Source organism: Macaca fascicularis, chromosome 20 (assembly GCF_037993035.2).
Source record: "Macaca fascicularis isolate 582-1 chromosome 20, T2T-MFA8v1.1".
NCBI lineage: Eukaryota > Metazoa > Chordata > Mammalia > Primates > Cercopithecidae > Macaca > Macaca fascicularis.
Window position 1 is genome coordinate 20,033,303 of NC_088394.1, and position 19,085 is coordinate 20,052,387.

The 19,085-nt window shown below is 41.4% G+C and overlaps 1 protein-coding gene across 1 annotated transcript in view; it reads left to right on the forward strand.

Moving 5' to 3' along the window:
• Nucleotides 1–19,085, forward strand: part of LOC102121480 (acyl-coenzyme A synthetase ACSM2B, mitochondrial) — a 35,210-nt gene that overhangs the window by 12,144 nt on the left and 3,981 nt on the right. Inside the window, exons 3-12 of the mRNA XM_005591398.5 lie at nucleotides 972–1,182; nucleotides 5,004–5,211; nucleotides 6,849–6,992; nucleotides 8,482–8,635; nucleotides 12,352–12,431; nucleotides 12,640–12,763; nucleotides 14,348–14,428; nucleotides 15,552–15,653; nucleotides 17,537–17,664; nucleotides 17,786–17,885. Of these exons, the coding sequence (XP_005591455.2) occupies nucleotides 972–1,182; nucleotides 5,004–5,211; nucleotides 6,849–6,992; nucleotides 8,482–8,635; nucleotides 12,352–12,431; nucleotides 12,640–12,763; nucleotides 14,348–14,428; nucleotides 15,552–15,653; nucleotides 17,537–17,664; nucleotides 17,786–17,885 (1,332 nt within the window). The remainder of the gene's footprint in view (nucleotides 1–971; nucleotides 1,183–5,003; nucleotides 5,212–6,848; nucleotides 6,993–8,481; nucleotides 8,636–12,351; nucleotides 12,432–12,639; nucleotides 12,764–14,347; nucleotides 14,429–15,551; nucleotides 15,654–17,536; nucleotides 17,665–17,785; nucleotides 17,886–19,085) is intronic.

The following is a 19,085-nucleotide window of genomic DNA, read 5'->3' on the forward strand; positions in this document are numbered from 1 at the left end:
CTTTTAAACAACCAGGTCTTATGTAAACTCATTTATCACCAAGGGGATGGTGCTAAGCCATTCATGAGGGACCTGTCCCCATGATCCAATCACCTCCCACCAAGCCCCACCTCTGACATTGGGGATTGCATTTCAACATGAGACTTGGAGAGGACAAATATTCAAACAATATCATGTATCTAGAATAGTCAGATTCATAGAGACAGAAAGTAGAATGGTGTTTATCAGGGCCTAAGGGGAGAGAGGATGAGGGGTGATTGTGTAATGGGGACAGAGTTTTCACTTTGGATGATGAAAAAGTTCTGGAGATGGATGGTGGTGATTGTTGCATAACAATGAGAATGTACTTAATGCCACTGAACCATACACTTAAAAATAGTTAAAATTGGAAATGTTATGTTATATGTATTTTTACCACAAAATTAAAAAAAATAAGTAAATAGAGATATAAATAAACCTAAAGCGATATTTGCCTTTTTATTCTAATTCTTTCATGAGTATTCAATAGCATTTTCCAGAAGGTACATGTTGGTACTCACAACAGAGTGAATGCAGAAGCAGATGAGAGGATCCAATGTTATTCTCCTAAAACATTAAAGTTAATTGCAGAATAAATAGATGCAATAAATAAATAAAATAATGCCACTTTCCTCATTATTTTTTCATTTTGAAAAGTATACTTTATCATTATAAAAAATTATGCATGCTAACATATAATGGGTTTATTACTATTATTTCTGAAAGCATGCATTTATAAAAATTCTGTTTTAATATCTACTATGGTAGATATCGATAGATATAACTCACATAAATAACAACTCTTTAGGGTTTTCAATACTTTTTAAGACTGTATGGAGGTGCTGAGATAAAAAAGCTTACTAAGCACCAACTTGGCAATCCCAAGACTTGGAATTTATCCTACCTACTTGTGTACCAGTGCCCCCTAATCAACAGGGCTTCTCTTTCTTCAGGCTGGCAAGCGACCCCCGAGCCCAGCCCTGTGGTGGGTGAATGGGAAGGGGAAGGAATTGATATGGAATTTCAGAGAATTGAATGAAATCAGCCAACAGGCAGCCAACGTCCTCTCGGAAGCCTGTGGCTTGCAGCGTGGGGACCGTGTGGCAGTGGTGCTGCCCCGAGTGCCTGAGTGGTGGCTGCTGATCTTGGGCTGCATTCGAGCAGGTTGGTAACTGACTACCTTGACAGAGAACTGTCTTCCTTGTGAAGAAAACTGATAGCAGAGAAATGCAGCCACCTCTTCCAAAAGAAGTCCCCTCCTTGGAGCATGCTGTCCTCTCTCATATGAAGAAAGGCATCTCCCTTCTTCCACTTATTTAAGCAAACTATGTGCCAAGCACTTATGCAGAGTGAACAACTACAACGGCATAATTTACATATTCATGGGACTTACAGACCTTTGGAGAAAGCTCTTGAACTATTAATTGCACATATAAGTATTTAATCAGAATTATAATAAGTGGCATGAGAATTCTATTAAAATCTATTAAAACAAATTTGGCAGACTGTGACCTGCAGGCCAAATCCTGCCCACAGCTTGTTTTTGTAAATGAAGTTTTATTGTAACACAGCTATGCCCACTTGTTTCCATATTATATGTGGCTGCATTTGCACTATAGTGGCAACTTGAGTGGTTGGAACAAGAGAGTATCTGATCCATAAAACCTAAAATATTTACTATTTGGCCCTTTGCAGAAAAAGTTTGCCAATGCTGGTCTAAAAGAAGACTTGAATTAACCAATATGAGGAGTAACAAAGTCTCCATGGAAGTGATATTTGAGCTGAGATCTGCAGGATGAGTAGGATTTTGCCAAGAGATAGAGAGGGTTGTGCCAAGCAAAGGGAACAGCATATGTGAAGATGTAATCATCTGATGATTTCTGCCCAGAAAAGCCAAACACTGAAAACAGTAGGAGTTGCAGTAGAGAAGAGTTTAATAATTGCATAGACAGCCAAGCTGAAGGATGGAGGATGTTTCTCAAATCCACCTCCCCAGGAAATCAGAGACCAGAGTTTTTCAGGGATGCTTTGGCATGCAGGAGGCTAGGGAATAGGAAATGCTGATATGTTTGGCTGGGGATGAAAACATGGGTTCAAGCTGTCTTCTTGTACTGAGTCAACTCCTCAGAGATCACAGAACTGGTTGAGTTAGTTTCTTGGTATCAGTTACTGGTCTGGGTAGTGCAAGCTGGTCCATCAGAATGCAAGGTCTGAAGAACACCTCAAACATCAGTCTTAGGTTTTACCATAGTGAAGTAATCTACAGGAGAAATTGGGGAGGTTACAAATCTTGTGACCTCTGGCTCCATGACTCCTGAACTATAATTCTAGCCTTGTGACCAATTTATTATTTTTCCAAAGGCAGTTTCAGTCTCCAAGCATGGAGGGAGGTAGTTTCAGGAAGGAGCTATTATCATTTTTATTTTAAAGTTAGACTATAAGCTGGATTCCTCCCATAGTTAGCTTGGACTATGTCCAGGAATGAGCAAAGACAGAGAGCTTATGAGGTTGGAAACAAGATGAAGTCAGCTGTGTCAGATTTCCCTCAGTGTCATAATTTTTGCAGAGGCATTTTCAAAGTCACAGGGGAGGGAAGCTTGGAAATTACAAAAGAACCTAAAAGGATATCTGTGTGCCTAAAGTCCAGGCCATAAAAAGAAAGTAGTGGCAATAGAATGAACATGTAAAGGTGGCCAGGTGCTAAATTGGCAGTGCCTTGTGGGCCATGGTAAGAGTTGTAGACATTTATCCAGTGGTGAATGGAAAATGATTGATGGATTGAGTAACACTCAACCATTGATGCATTGAGTGACATGATCATCCTCTGGATGGTCATACTGGATGCTCAATAGGGAATGGGATGAAGAAGGCAATAGTGGGATTGGAAATCTCCAATAAGAGGTGAAGGAATGGTGATGGCTTCAATTTGGTTGAGGTAGTAGAGATGGAGATAAGTGGATTTAACAGGCAATTGAGGGGAACGAATAACAGCGTTTTTCAAGGAAGACATGAGGGAGAGAGAGAGAAGTCACAGACATTTCAGCAAGTGGGTGGATGGTGCTGTTTTTCACTGGAGTGAAGAACACAGATATAGAAAGAGATATGGATGTGTTAGGAAAAGACGACGAGTTCAATTTGGGCATGTTGAGTCCGGGATGTCCATGTGATGTTCCAGAAGTGATGACAAGTTGAATTTAAGGGTCTAAAATCTGAGGTGGAGACAGAAATTTGAGAATCATCAACTTTTACATTAAAAGGATGAGAAGTACAGTGGTATAAAAAAGAACCTCAAGAAACGCCAGCAAACTCCTTCACAAACTGCCCTTTCCACCTCTGTTTGCACACAGCCTAACCCCAACTGAAAATTCCCAACCACCCCATATTCTGGGGACAATGGGCTGAGCATGAGAGTGGGTAAAGAGAAAGACATACATGCAGCCAGGAATTAGAAACTATCAGAGGCAACCAAACCAATTGCAGGAACCTGGAAGCCCATGGAAAGAGAGAACAAGTCAGAAAGAAAGGTGACATACTGAAATTATAGCCAGACGGAAAGGAGAACCCAGAGGAAAAGTTGTGTCTATTGTTCTGTGTCTGACTCAATATGACCACCATGGTAGAGAAACATTCGAGGATATTTACAGGTGTGCAGTGAGAATCCCAAAGTGTTGAGAGTGGGAAGAAAGTGAGCTAAGATTAAAAGCTATTTAACAGGAGGGGCATGTGGTTTAAGCTTCATAAAAAATGAAACCTGTGTAGTTTTTCTTTTTTTTCTTTTCTTTTCTTTCTTCCTTTCTTCCTTTCTTTCTTTTTCTTTCTTTCTTTTCTTTCTTTCTTTTTTTTTTTTTTTTTGATGGAGTCTCCCTCTGTAGTCCAGCCTGGAGTGCAGTGGTGCGATTTTGGCTCACTGCAACCTTTGCCTCCCAGGTTCAAGCAATCCTCCTGCCTCAGCCTCCAGAGTAGCTGGGATTACAGGCATGTGCGACCAAGCCCAGACAATTTTTGTATTTTTTGTAAAGCTGGGGTTTCGCCACGTTGGCCAGGCTGATCTTGAACTCTTGACCTCTAATAATTCGCCTTCCTTGGCCTCCCAAAGTGCTAGGATTACAGGCATGAGCCACCATGCCTGGCGCTAAGTCTAGTTATTCTACAGAAGATTTTAAAAATCAAAGGAGTCTCATTAAGATAGTAATGAAGAACTAGAATTTAGGAAGGTGATAATCATGGGGTATAAAACCTCAGTTATGTGCAAGGAATAAGTCTAATTTTTAAAGATAAATTGTACAGCATGCTAAATATAGCTAATAATTGAGTACTGTAAATTTCAGTATCATTAAGAGCAAAAATTTCTAATGTTCTCATCACAAAAAAATGTTAAATACTTGAGGTGATGGATATGTTAATTTGCTTAATTTAATCATCTCACATTGTCTTCAAAATTTATAATACCACTTTGTACCCAATAAATATATACAACTATACTTTGTGTGTGCATGTATATGTAAAACTGAAGGCACTCTCATCTAAGAAAAATGCGTTTAGTGTCCCAGGGTTGAAAGAAATAGCCAGGACCTAGAGCTATTGGTGTTTCAAGACCATGGATAATTCCAAGTGCCTTTCTTCATGATTCTTTAGTTATCATATAAGAGTTTTTAATACAGCAAACTCCTGTAGAAATTTTTTTTTTGAGGGGTGAGAATGGGTGAGGAGAATTGTATGTGTCTTAGACTGTCAAGGGTGTGACATTAGCATTTCAATTTCTTTTCTTTGTCTCAGTAGGGCCCTTAAGACTCTGACAACCCAGGGAATCCTAGGTTAAATTCACTCCCTATTCCTTAGTCCTCTTTTTTGTTGACACTCTCCATTGGTCATTACTTCCCCATCCTCTCCTTCCACACTTTCTCCCTGCTTGATGTTTATATCAGGCTTCTCTACGGACAAAGAAAACCATCCTTTCCAATTCTCTAAACTGTTGGCTTCTTTAGGTCTCGTCTTTATGCCTGGAACCATCCAGATGAAATCCACCGACATACTGTATAGGTTGCAGATGTCTAAGGCCAAGGCTATCATTGCTGGGGATGAAGTCATCCAAGAAGTGGACACAGTGGCATCTAAATGTCCTTCTCTGAGAATTAAGTTACTGGTGTCTGAGAAAAGCTGGGATGGGTGGCTGAACTTCAAGAAACTATTAAAGTGAGTATCTACATGTCTCAGCCTGGGTTTTAACTAAAACTGGAAACAGAGCCAAGCACTTAGGTGCAGGTGCTTTATTGAGGAGGTGCAGGAAGCAGAGCATGGGACTAGGAAGAGTGAAGCTGGGAAGAAATAAAAGCTAATGCAAGAGTTTGTTTGTTTGTTTGTTTTCTTCAAGTCATTGCAAGGACTAAATAGGGCTTGATCTCCCTGGACCTTCTGAGCAGCACATATAATGCCTCCCAGGATTGTCCTCTAAAGGACTGAAAAGCACTGAGCCATCAGCATCTGACCCCCACAGGTTGAGGGTTGCCCTGGGGGTGTTATTGCCTCCACACGCTGGGCTGCACACTCATGCATGAAAAGTGGCTCAGAGTTCCATGCTATGGTAAAACAGAGAAACTATGGGGCACAAAGTGAATCACTTGTGGTGCACACTGGAAACAACATGGTGTTAACACCAAGTGGGTTGAAACCCACCCAGAACTATTCACTGGAACCATGACTCAAATCAGGGGTGAGGCCAAGGTCATGAGGGAAAACCCAAGAGATGGCTGATACACTGAGTTTCTAGACTCTTCTTCCCACCTTCTGTATCTCTAACAGAGGTTGATGAAGGGCAGAGTCTCTCCATGTGTCCTTCCAAAAGTTGATAGCATGATTGGCTGGATTAATGATTTTCTCTGTCACATGTCTGAAATCTGAAATCCCTCTATGAGGGGCACATATGATTGGAAACTTGAAGGGATAACTTCAGCTTTTCCTTTTTAATGCCATAGTCTTTAAGGTAGATGTCATAGAAATAAATAACATGATGCCTGCTTTTTCTTTTTAGATGGATTCTCACTCTGTTGCCCAGGCTAGAGTGCAGTAGCACAATCTCAGCTCACTGCAAGCTACGCCTCCCGGGTTCATGCCATTCTCCTGCCTCAGTCTCCTGAGTAGCTGGGACTACAGGTGCCCACCACCACGCCCGGCTAATTTTTTGTATTTTTAGTAGAGATGGGGTTTCTCCATGTTAGCCAGGATGGTCTCGATCTCCTGACCTCGTGATCTGCCTGTCTTGGCCTCCCAAAGTGCTAGGATTACAGGCGTTAGCCTCCATGCCTGGCCAATGCCTGCTTTCAAAGGCTCAAAATCAGGACACTGGAGATGTCCAAGAGATGTGTAGGTGCTTCCAGGGAATAGAAGAGAGTGCCAAGAAAGTACTTGGAAAACTCATATTAATTCCACACCTCCGTCCACTTGGTGTCACGCCAGGGCTCTTCACAACAATTAGATTAGCATTTATTGAGTTCTTGCTAAGCAAGTTGCTCATTTCTTTGGTGGTAGAGTTAACTTTCTCAGTAACTCTGTTAGACTTGATCTCACTTTTTGCAGATATAAAGTGAGACACAGGGAAGTTAAATAACTAGTTTAGGGTTGCATTGATAACAAAGTGCCAAATTTGAGTGGTTTTCAAACCCAACTCTGATTGACTCAGACTCCCATGATATTAATCACTCAGCAGCCTCTCTTCTGAGGTGGTTCGATCAACTTGCTTTTTTCAGCACAGTGGGTGATGGGAAAAGATGGGTCACTGTGATATCTGGTGTCCAGGCTAGATCTGAGAAAATGACAATCTCTGTCTCTGTCAGCGAGGCATCCACCACTCATCGATGTGTAGAGACTGGAAGCCATGAAACAGTTGCCATCTACTTCACTAGTGGGACCAGTGGGCTTCCCAAGATGGCAGAACATTCCCACTCAAGCCTGGGTCTCAAGGCCAAGATGGATGCTGGGTAAGCTGAGCTCTCTCTCTCTACAGAGAATTGTATGACGAGGCATGAAGACTTTTCTGAGTTCAAATCCAGTGCTCCTAGGCTGGGCTACCACCTTGTGGTTCTGAGAAAGAAAATTCAGAAGGAAAGCTAAAGAGGACATGGCTTCACGTGCTGGGTATCCAGTGATCTCCAATGGGACACATCTTTTAGATAACACAGGGTCTCAAAACTTCTTCCAGGTGTTGAGCCATATGCCTAGCAGGGTGAATAATTAGCAAAAGGCTTACATGCATTTCCCCAGACTGATCTCTATGTTGTTGTTTGGGGTGCTGGCAATTTGCTTTGATACTGTCCACGTTCCAAGAGGGCAGTTTTTGTCAGCGGCAAATTACTTTGCAAATTCATTGAAGTGGAAGATATAATTGGATAAATTTGTGAACAAAGATCTCAGGATTTCTGGGTCACAGACCTCATAGTTGGGGATTTTTTTTTTCCACTGCTACATTAATCCCATTTGTGGAATCATGAAACACTGTGCCAAGGTCTTCACACAATGATATCTATAAATCATCAGAATTTTTTTAGTAGATCCCTCCTTCCATGTTAATTTTATTATTAGAATGGGAAAATATAATAATGCAAAAAATGGAAAGTATAAATGTTCCATCTATGAGACCATAGTGACAGCAAATTAAATAAGTTAATAAAAATTATACAATAGAAGAGCTGCAGTAAAATGCAGTTTCTAAAAGATAGGGGATAAATTACTTAAATGTAACTAAAATATGAAATTCCTCTTCCCCCAAAAAATTTGGTAGTGATCTCATTTTTCACAGATATAAAGTGAGACTTAGAGAAGTCTTATACTATGACCTAATTTCCCTGCAGAGCTGAAAGCATTAATCATCTTCAGGAAAGAAGATACACTATGGCAGTTCCCAGTCACAAGAAAGTTGTTCATGTCTAGCCTAAATCATTCTTGCTTTAAGAAAGGTCTAAACCTTTTATTCTGCCCTGAAGAGAGAAAACTGATAAGTTTACTTAGTGCAAGACCATCAGCTGTACGGGCAATTCGCAGTACTTGAAGAAAAGAGAAGCAAAGTTCTATTCAGCCAAACTTGAACCTGGCAAGGCATCTGTTAGAATATTTGTCATGCAGATGCCTTGTGTTAGTAGAATTTTCCTGGGTGGTTACCACATGCATGCCACAAACTGTACTAAGTTTTAGAGGTAAAATGAGAATGAGACCCAATTATATATTAAGTCATGTCAACTGGGGTCCCACCTTCTGAACATTCATCTCCTGTTGATGCAGGATGTGTGGATAGAACACCTTTTCTTCCCCCTTCCTACTTATACTTAGACATATGCCTATAAACCCGCAGGCAGATACACACACACCTCTGCGCACACACCTCTCTTTCCTCCCCTACACCTTAGTGTCCCACACATCCTAAGGTCAGCATGCACCCACCTATATGTACATGTGTTTTGTCTGTGTTTTCAGTTGGACAGGCCTGCAAGGCTCTGATATAATGTGGACCATATCAGACACAGGTTGGATACTGAACATTATAACCTCACTTTTGGAAACTTGGACAGTAGGAGCATGCACATTTGTTCATCTCTTGCCAACGTTTGACCCACTGATTATTCTAAAGGTAAGAGAGGATCCTGTTCGCACCAGTTATTCAGAGTGAGCCCGAGGTTTGCACACTTCAATTTATTGTAGTTTGTTTCAACTTATTTAATTTTTGCTAAACCCCTGCCATGTGGTGAACAGTGTTCAGTAAGCAAGATGGAAATGATCGCTGACCTCGTGGAGCTCATGGTCTAGGGAAGGAGACAGACACATATATAGATGAAAGCAGTATGTTCAGGAGAAAGACATTGTAGGTCATTTGTTCACTCAACAACCGCAATGGGCTCATCCGCTGGTGTCACCTATCAGATAGATGCTGATGAACCACATGTAAAAGGGAAAGCTGGAGTATTGGAGAGGATGCCATCTCCCTCTCTGTGTGTGTGTGTGTGTGTGTGTGTGTGTGTGTGTGTGTGCGCGCGTGTGTGTGTGTGAGTGCACATTTCATTTCCTTTTTTATTTGCAGCATAAAACACAAACTGAAGGTAGAGTACATAGAGTGCCACCATCCTAAGTGTACAGTTTGAAAATAATTTACCTATATTAAGATACTGTCTCAGTCAGCTTGGGCTACTGTAACAAAATACCATAGTCTAGGTGGCTTAAATAACAGACATTTACTTATTATAGCTCTGGAGGCTGTAAGTCTGAGATCAGGGTGCCAGCATAATTGGATTCCTGGGGAGCCCCTCTTTCTGGCTTGCTGTGGCTGCCTTATTGCTGTATTCTCACATGGTTGAGAAAGACAGTGCTGGTATCTCTTCCTTTTTAAAAATAAAGACATTCATGCTCTCATTGGGGCACCTGTTTCATTACCTTGTATAATTACCCCTAAAAGCCCCGCCTCCAAATACCATCAAGTTGAGAGTTAGAGCTTTAATATAGGGATTTAGGTGGGGATACAGCATCCAATTCATATCAGATACCCATGTAAACACCACTAGATCAAGACATGAAATATTCCCACCACTGCAGGTGTTCATACTCCTTCTCTGACAGTGTCTACACCCCATAACTTAATCATTCGTTTGATCTCTATCACCATAGATTAATTTTATCTCTTCTTGCATTTCATGTAAATGGAACCACATTATATATAATCTTTTGCATTTGGCTTCTTTTACTCAAAATATTCTCTGTGAGGTTAGTCCATGTGTTGCGTGTATCAGATGTTTGTTCTTTAACTGGCTGCGTAGTATTCCATTCTGTGAATCTATCAAAATTTTCCCCCATCCTATTGTTAATGAACATTGGGTTATTTCCAATTTAAGATGATTTTCTAGAAGCAACTCAGAAGAATAAATGGAATTTTTTCCTATAGAACTTGATGGTACAGCCATTAGGTAAGACCCACAAACTGCAGCTATGCATTATCCTGTAGCAACAAAGCAATAAAAATGACCTCATTTTGCTTACAAAGATACACCCTATGTTGGACTCTTTGACAGAGGGGTTGGGTTATTTCCCTGCCATGCCCCCAGATCTCTGATGGCCCATCCAGACATCTATTTGGCTGCAACAAAGATTCAAGCTAAGGCATAGATGACATCTTCAAAAGTCAAAAAGTCAGGTGTGGTCTGAATTTTCTTAGAAAATTATCTTCAAATGATACTGTCATTCTCTGTTTTAAACAAATTCTTACTCTGTGTCCTTCCCAAAAGGATTTGAACCGGCTCTTATTAAGTTCTACCATTAAAAAAAAAAAAAAATGAAAACAGAAGCAAAATTATAAAGTCCATTAGGAAAATATAAGTTGGAGGTGTAGGGGGGGAAAGACTAAGGAAATTAAGGAGAAATATAGCAAATGAGTATGTAGTTGCAAGTTGAGCTTCTAGTAAGGCAAAGCAATAAGGAATATGGCGTCATTTTCGTAGCTTATATCTGTTTACCAAGAGCATCTGAAGGAAATGATTGCATGATATTCACATTTGCCATTTTTTCTAGACATTTTGCTTAAACCATTGCCATAGTTTGAATATTTGTGCCCTCCAAAACTCATGATGAAACTTGTAAACCAAAAATAAAATCCTAAGGCCTCGCCACCCCCAACCATCTGAATGACCTTCCTCCTCAGCCAGGGTTCTTTTAAAAATTTAACCTAAGAGACTGTTTCAGGCCATGACAGGAAGTGAGAGTGGGACATGCCTCATTATACCTCTCTGGTATTAACAGCAATACAGATTTCAAGTCTGATTTAAAAAAAAAAAAAAACCCCATTTTACAACCTATTCTCTCTAACGCCTAGTGCCAGTACCTAAAAGCTTCCTCTGCAAATAAGAACTTGGGTCTCCATAATTCTTTATTTTAACCAAGGCATTCCTTTCTATTGATCCCAGGTCTTTAGATAAACTCAACCAATTGTCAATCAGAAAAAATTTAAATCTACCTATAAGCTGGAAGACCCCGCTTCAAGTTGTCCCACCCTTCTGGGCCAAACCAATGTATTTTTTAAATGTGCTTGATTGAAGTCTCATGTCTCCCTAAAATGTATAAAACCAAGGTGCACCCTGACCACCTTGGGCACGTGTTCTCAGAACCTCCTGAGGGCTGTGTCACGGCCATGGTCACTCATGTTTGGCTCAGAATAAATCTTTTCAAATATTTTACAGAGTTTGGCACCTTTCATCAACAAACTCAATCCCCAGTGGCACAGTATTAAGAGGTGGGGCCTTTAAGAGATGATTGGGTCTCATGAGGGATTAATGGATTAATGGGTTATCAAGTTAGTGGGTTAGTTTTGAAGAGTAGGTCTGTTATATAAAAACCCAGTTTTGCTCTGTCTCATGAGCCCCTTTGCCATGTGATGCCCTGAGTCCCCATCAGCAAGAAGGCTCTCACCAAGGTCAAGGCTTCTTGACCTTGGACTCTCCAGCCCCTAGAATTGCAAGAAATAAATTTCTTTTCTTCATAAATTACTTAGTCTTGGGTACTCAGTTATAGCAACAGAAAACAGACTAAGACAATACTCTACTATATTCTTCATAAAGAAAAGCATGGGATGGAGATGGTATTATATTACAGGAATACATGCTGCAAATAATGATCCCACTACTTGCTGACTAGGTGACCTTGGAGCAGCTACTTAACCTTGTACATCATGGGTTTCCCCTCTGAATCATGAGGATGATAGTACACACTCTATGAGGTTATTGTGAAAATTAAATGACATAACACAGAACATGGCAAGTATTCAGTACTAGGTCTTTTTGTAGCACTTGTTTTGAAATGTCTATAGATATAAATGTCTAATGTCTTTAGCTTTTCAAAGACCTTTTATAGCTAAAATATATCCCAAAACTATTTTCGGGAAAATAACGTTGGAAACAAACTATTATAAAGTTGGCTACAGAAGATTAAGGGACTTAACCAAGACAGCTGCTGTGCTCAGGCAGCTGATCTTCCCTTAGTTGCTAGGGGGTGATATACTCCTAGGGTTGTGTTAATGAGGGCAAGTCTTAAACTGGCAGGAACAGACATCCAGGATTTGACAAAAAGGTTTCAAAATAGTCTTAGGCTTTTTCACTACCATAATATGTATTCGTTTCCCTGTTATTTGTGTTTTCAGGGTGCATAAGAATTGTGGGGCTCATTTGACCTGAAACAGACATAGTAAACAAGCTAGCATTTTAATCCAGACCTCTATAACTCCATAGCTCACAACTGTATCCACTGTGCATAGCCATAAGTTGGCATCTGACCTGGTGACCAATGTCTCACCTGGCTCTCTTCTTCTAGACGCTCTCCAGCTACCCAATCAAGAGCATGATTGGTGCCCCCCTTGTTTACCGGATGTTGCTACAGCAGGATCTTTCCAGGTGATGGGGCTTTGAGGATTGGTAAGAGAGTCTGGCCCCGTCCCCCTGACTCCCTCACATACATGCATGCCTATCTATCTGAATCTCTTGCACACAGATAACCCCATGAAGCCATTTGCATCATCAAAGCACCCAGAAACCAAGTCTAGGCCTGGGTGGACTTTGGTTCCAGGGAGGCTGAGGGGAAACTCTTATTTCTCTTCTTCAGTTACAAGTTCCCCCATCTACAGAACTGCCTCAGTGGAGGGGATTCCCTTCTTCCAGAAATTCTGGAGAACTGGAGGGCCCAGACTGGACTGGACATCCGAGAATTCTATGGCCAGACAGAAACGGTACCTGTTCCCAGGGGAACCATGGGCTGGATGCACTTTTTGGGCTTCAAAAGTCTCTTTGACAATAAAAAATGTTAGCCACCATTTATCATTCATTTATTTGAGAAATATTTATTGAGCCTCCATGAGGGACAGGTACTGGGTATTGAAAATTCAGCACAGAACAAAACAGGCAAAGCTCCTGTTTTCTGGGAGATTACATTCCAGTGAGATTTGGGGAGAGAGACAATAAAGTAAGAACTATCTAGCATGGCAGGTGGTGAGAAATGCGATGGAAAAAGTAAAGTAGATGAGATGGGGTGAGAAGTTGGTAAATCAGATATGGTAGTCAGAAAGTTCCTCTGTGATAGGAAAACATTTTAGCAGAGACCAAAGTTTATCAAACATGTCAAGCACTGTACAAAGCTGCTTAGACTGAAGTGAGGAATGGGAAGAAGAACCCACCATGACTTTACTGCACTTCCTGAGATACCTTCTTGGAACTCTTGAGGTCTCATGTGCACAATATGAATTTATACTATTCTATACTGTTTTATTTATCCAAACTACATGGGGACTACTTTCCCTCAACTCTTTCTCTCCTTTTTCCGGTGCCTCTTACTTGTAACTCTCAGCACTTCTTGCCTTTTCCTCTCCACTCTCTTACCCTGCATCCTTCTTTGGCTAATGAGTACCCTTGGAAGAACTTCTGCAGAGGGTTGATGGCAGCTCTGTGGTATGAAAGAGCTAGGAAGAGTTCTGCAAATACGAATAAGGACAATGGAGTTGTGGCAAGCATACCCTGGCAGGGGCCTCCAACCATTCAGAGGAGGACATGTTTAGGATATGCTTACAAGGACACTCAGACTCCCATGATCTTAATCACTCAGCAGCCTCTCTTCTGAGGTGGGTCGATCAACTTGCCCTTTTCAGCACAGTGGGTGGTGGGAAAAGATGGGTCACTGTGATATCTGGTGTCCAGGCTAGATCTGAGAAAATGACAATCTGTGTCTCTGTCAGTGAGGCATCCACCACTCATCTCTTATTCTGTTGGGAACGTTCATTTCAGGGTTCAAGCAGAACTGGTGCTGCCATGGGACATAATTTAAAAAGTATATTTTACTGCTTGAGGAAATGGATACCTCATTCTTCATGATGTGATTATTTCAAATTGCATGCCTGTATCAAAGCATCTCATATATCCCATAAATATATACACCTATGTACCCATGAAAATTCAAAATAAAAACAAAAGTCAGTATATTTCAGGCCTTACAGATTGCATATTGGTGATTCCATATAGTTTGAAAGGACTTTGGGTATCCATAGTGTCATATAAAAATGTGGCTCCCCCTAAAAGAGATTATAATGTGACTGTTAGGTCCTCTTCCTGGGGAGTGGTAGTTGGGTTGTTTACTGAACAAACAATTTGGCTAAGCCCCTAGGATTGTGGTTCCAGCAATGGGGAGACAGCCAGGGAATGAGGAGCGGGACAAGCCCCCAAGTGTAGGCCAAGTTCAGGACCTGCTCTACAGAAACTTTTTCTTTTTGTATGACCTTGTACCTCCTCCTGAGGTTTGCTGATCTGTCTGCTTCTTTCCACAGGGATTAACTTGCGTAGTTTCCAAGACGATGAAAATCAAACCAGGATACATGGGAATAGCTGCTCCTCATTATGATGTACAGGTTTGCTCGGGACACTAAGGAGGGAGGAAGTTAGGGGAAACACTGATTTTCAGTAATTTATGTATTCCATTGTTTACTGAGTCAAAATAATAGAAAGTACCGATATTAAGATAACATAAGGAAAAAGAGAGGGAGGGAGGGAGGTTAGGGGGAAGGAGAGAGTGAGGGAAGGAAGGAGGAAAAGGGGAAATGATTTATATTGTTACCATCCAGAAGGACCCACTTTGAATATCTAGCAAATTAGCTAGACAGTACGCAAGTATATACGCTTTAAAAACAAAACTAGGGGTGAATCCTGACATAACATTTTGTAACTTGCTTTTATCATTTAACAATTTAGGTAAAGATCTTTTCCGTTCAATTAATGCCAATCTACAGCATGATTTTTAATGATGATATAGTAGTAAATAGTAGGTATCCACCGCTATTTATGCCTTTTATTGGACCAAGGGATGATGTCCCAGTTTTCACTAGTAAAAATACACTATAATGAATGCGTTGTAGCTAAAGTTTTATTGTTTTTGGAGAACTAGAATTTGTGTTTGTGTATCTGTGTTATGTGTATAGTTTTGTGTATCTAAAGTGTAACTTAGACTCTATTCAGTGTCATATCCAGTTACTTGCCATGATATTCACTATCATAACCATTTGCTAAGCCCCTTTCTTAGTATCTTATTTCATTCGTATAAAAATCCTGTGAAATAAGCTGTCAGTATCTGTTTTATGGGTGAAAACACTGAAGCACAGAGTTTAAGTAGTTCAAAGTCAGCTAGTAAGGTAGCAGAGTAAATGTGAGTTTTCATCTGCCTGATTTCTAAGTCCACAGGTGAGGTAGGTCTCAAAGATAAGGGGAGGCTATTATTTTATCTGAGCTCCTAAAGCCAAAAGCATCTCCCAGACTCATCTGGGCCAGTCTCAATAAAAGGATTCACCTAAATTATTCCAGGCAGATGGATCAGAGATCTGAGTTTAAGGCTCTTGGGTTCCCTTGTTTTCTGGTTGTTGTTTTCATTCTCCATTAGAGCAAGAGGGTCTTTCATTTGACCAACTCAGTAATCTCATGCTACCATTGAAGCTATCTCCTGTTTTGTGCATCATTCTTCCAACCTGCTTCTTTCTCCAGGTCATAGATGATAAGGGCAATGTCCTACCCCCTGGCACAGAAGGAGACATTGGCGTCAGGGTCAAACCCATCAAGCCTATAGGCATCTTCTCTGGCTATGTGGTGAGAAACTGTGCTCCTCCTCCTCTGTTCCTCAGTGAGGATGGGGAGCACTAAATGGGGTGAGGGAGGCCAAATGTTCTGAAACTTCCAAGAGGCATTAGATGTGAAGACAAAGAGTGTCCAGTTTTCAAGAATATATGCTTTGCCAGTGGAAGAAAAGACCGTCTATTCAGCCTTGCCTTCCTCAGCCTATCTCTGTGACCTCATTGGAAGACTTATTTTTCTTCGATTAGCCCTCAGACTTCTCAAGAACTCTCTGTTTCATGCCCAAAATATTATTGACCCTGAACTATACACAGCACCATTCCCCCAAGGGCAGCCTAGCCCCCTCCCATAGGTATCAACCCCATGCTCTATGCCATTGATCTTCTTTAGAGCCTGCCAGGCACTTTACATTGAGACTTTGCCATCCAGCTGGAGGAATCCCTATCTTCAGATCTTGGGAAGGTAAAGACAGATAATCCTTGAATCCGGCCACCTCACTTGACAGGTGAGGATGTTGGAGCCAGAGATTATAAGACTTGCTCAAGCTCACAACCATTAGAAAGTGGACAGAGAAGACCCCAAGGGCATGCCTTCTGATCCCTGAGATAATTCATTAATAAAATAAATAAATAATAAATCAAATAATAGTAGTTTCCACCACTTATTGAATGCATACCATGAGGCAAGCATTGTCCTATAAACACATTTAATCTGTAAACTTTAAACTTATTTAAACTTTAAACTTGTTTAATCCTCCCAGCCACCCTATAAAGTTTTTGGACTCAGCTTGCTCAAGTTCAAAACCCTGTACTGCGTGATCTTAGGCAAGTTACTTATCTGTCATGTCTCAGTTTCCTCATCTGTAAGTTTTGTGTTGTGAGTGTGTTCAATAAAATACTTGTTGTAGATGTGAATGATTATTCCTATTTTACAAATGAGGAAAACTGAGCCTCAGAGATCAGGGCAGGGCCACACTGTTCCCTTCTCCAAGCATTTCCTATGTGCAGTCCCACTCTATTCTCAAATGCCAGTGAAGTACTAAGTCATGGGCTTCTCCCCATTTGACAGAAAGGGAAACAGACTCAGAAGTATCTGTTGGGCAGACTTCTGAGGCCACAGAGGCTCCATGTGGCCATGAGAAAGTCGAGCCAGTGGCCAAGAAACCTGGCTTCTGGTCTCAATTCTACCTTCTGTCATGGCTGTTTAGCTTCAGACGAGCCTCTTGGTGTCTCTGATCATTAGCATCCCTCTATTCCCAATGATGGAGTGAGGCTAAGAATTCTTTATGCCACCATATCATCCAGTAACTGAATCTCCAGTCTGGAACCCATGCCCCCATACCAGAGTCATATACGAAGATGCCCTGACAAGGGATAAAGCTCAAGCCTTTTCGTTACTCATAAGCAAGTGCCTCAGCTTAATAGAGGGATCCAGCCATTGTAGAAACATGCACATTAGCCAGGGTCCCGGGGGCTTCCCGGCTAATGTCCCTAGAACTTTCAAATTTAACAAAGAAGCCAAGAAAAGTACCTAATCAAAACGATAGTTTTGAGTGGTGCCATGGAGTGAGCAGAGATTAGGATATCTGTGAAAGGGGAGATGGAAACAACTGGGGGAAATGCCCTAAGCCTGGATGAACGAATACATCAATAATATCCATCAGACTGGACCTAGAGGAGTAGCTGAGAGACCCTGAGTGGAATAACTTCAATAAATGGGAAAGATCCAGTTCTACCTGCAGCCTAGGGTTGGCTGGTTCAGGGCACGTCTGCCATGGTCAAGTTATACACTGCACACCTGCAGTTTTAATAAGACTTATGACATCCGTTCATGGCAGCCCCAGGGTAGGGGATTTAGGCTTTGCAGGCACAATCACTCTGTCTTTCTGTGGTCACCAGGACAATCCCGAGAAGACAGCAGCCAACATTCGAGGGGACTTTTGGCTCCTTGGAGATCGGGGAATCAAAGATGAAGATGGATATTTCCAGTTTATGGGACGGGCAGATGATATCATTAACTCCAGCGGGTGAGCTTGGTTTCTGGACTGGGAGGGGAAATTTGGGTCTTTACTCTGGCTGGTTCCAAACTTCTGGGATGGCCTAGAGGTTGGGTGTCCAGTCTTCTCTGAAGGACAGGTTCTTCTGCAGGTACCGGATTGGACCCTCAGAGGTAGAGAACGCGCTGATGGAACACCCTGCTGTGGTTGAGACGGCTGTAATCAGCAGCCCAGACCCCGTCCGAGGAGAGGTGATGGGGAAGCAGCAGTCTGGGGGTGAACAGATATCAACACAAGGGCAGTGTAGTATGATGGTTTAAGAACAGGGACTGTGAGGCTAAACACTCTGAGACCCAATCTTGGCCCTGCCACTTACTAGCTATGTGACCTTGGGCAAGCTACTTGGCCTCTCTGTTTCTCAGTTTCCCCATTTGTAAGATGAGGGATTGTTATGAGGGTTAAATGTGCTAATATTTGTAAAGTATGGTGATTTCTCAAAAAACTAAACAGAACTACCATACGATCCAGCAAACCCACTACTGGGTATTTATCCAAAGGAAAATAAATCAGCATATCAAAAAGATGTCTACAATCCCATGTTAATTGCAGTACTATTCACAATACAAAGATATGGGATCAACCTAAGTATCCAATGAACGAATGGATAAATAATATGTGGTATATATACACAATGGAATGCTATTTGGCATTAAAAAAGGATGAAGTCATGAAGTCATGTCATCTGCAGCAACATGGAGAGAACTGGAGGTCATTATGTTAAGTGAAGTAAGCCAGGCACAGAAAGATAAATATCACGTTTGCACTCATAAGTGAGAGCTAAAATAGTTGATCTCATGGAGATAAAGAGTAGAGTGATAGATACCGGAGGCTGAGAAGGGTGTGTGGGTGGCGAAGTGGGGGATGAAGAGAGGTGGGTGAATGGGTATAAACATACAGTTAGATGGATGCAATAAGTTCGAATGTTCAATAGTAGAGTAGGGTGACTATAGTTAACAACCACGTACTGTATATTTCAAAATAGCTAGAAGAGAGGACTTGAAATGTTCTCAACACATACAAATTATAAATACTCAAGGTGATGGACACCCCAAGTATCCTAATTTGATAATTACAATATATGCATGTAACAAAATATCACTTGTACCCAATACATATGTACAAATATTATGAATCGATAAAAATTTTTAGAAAGTAAAGCACTTGGTTGGGAGGCCGAGGCGGATGGATCATGAGGTCAAGAGTCCAAGACCAGCCTGGTCAAGATGGTGAAATCCTGTCTCTACTAAAAATACAAAAATTAGCCTGGCACAGTGGCAGGCACCTGTAAACCCAGCTACTCAGGAGGCTGAGGCAGGAGAATAGCATGAACCTGGGAGGCGGAGCTTGCAGTGAGCTGAGATCGCGCCATTGCACTCCAGCCCTGGCGACAG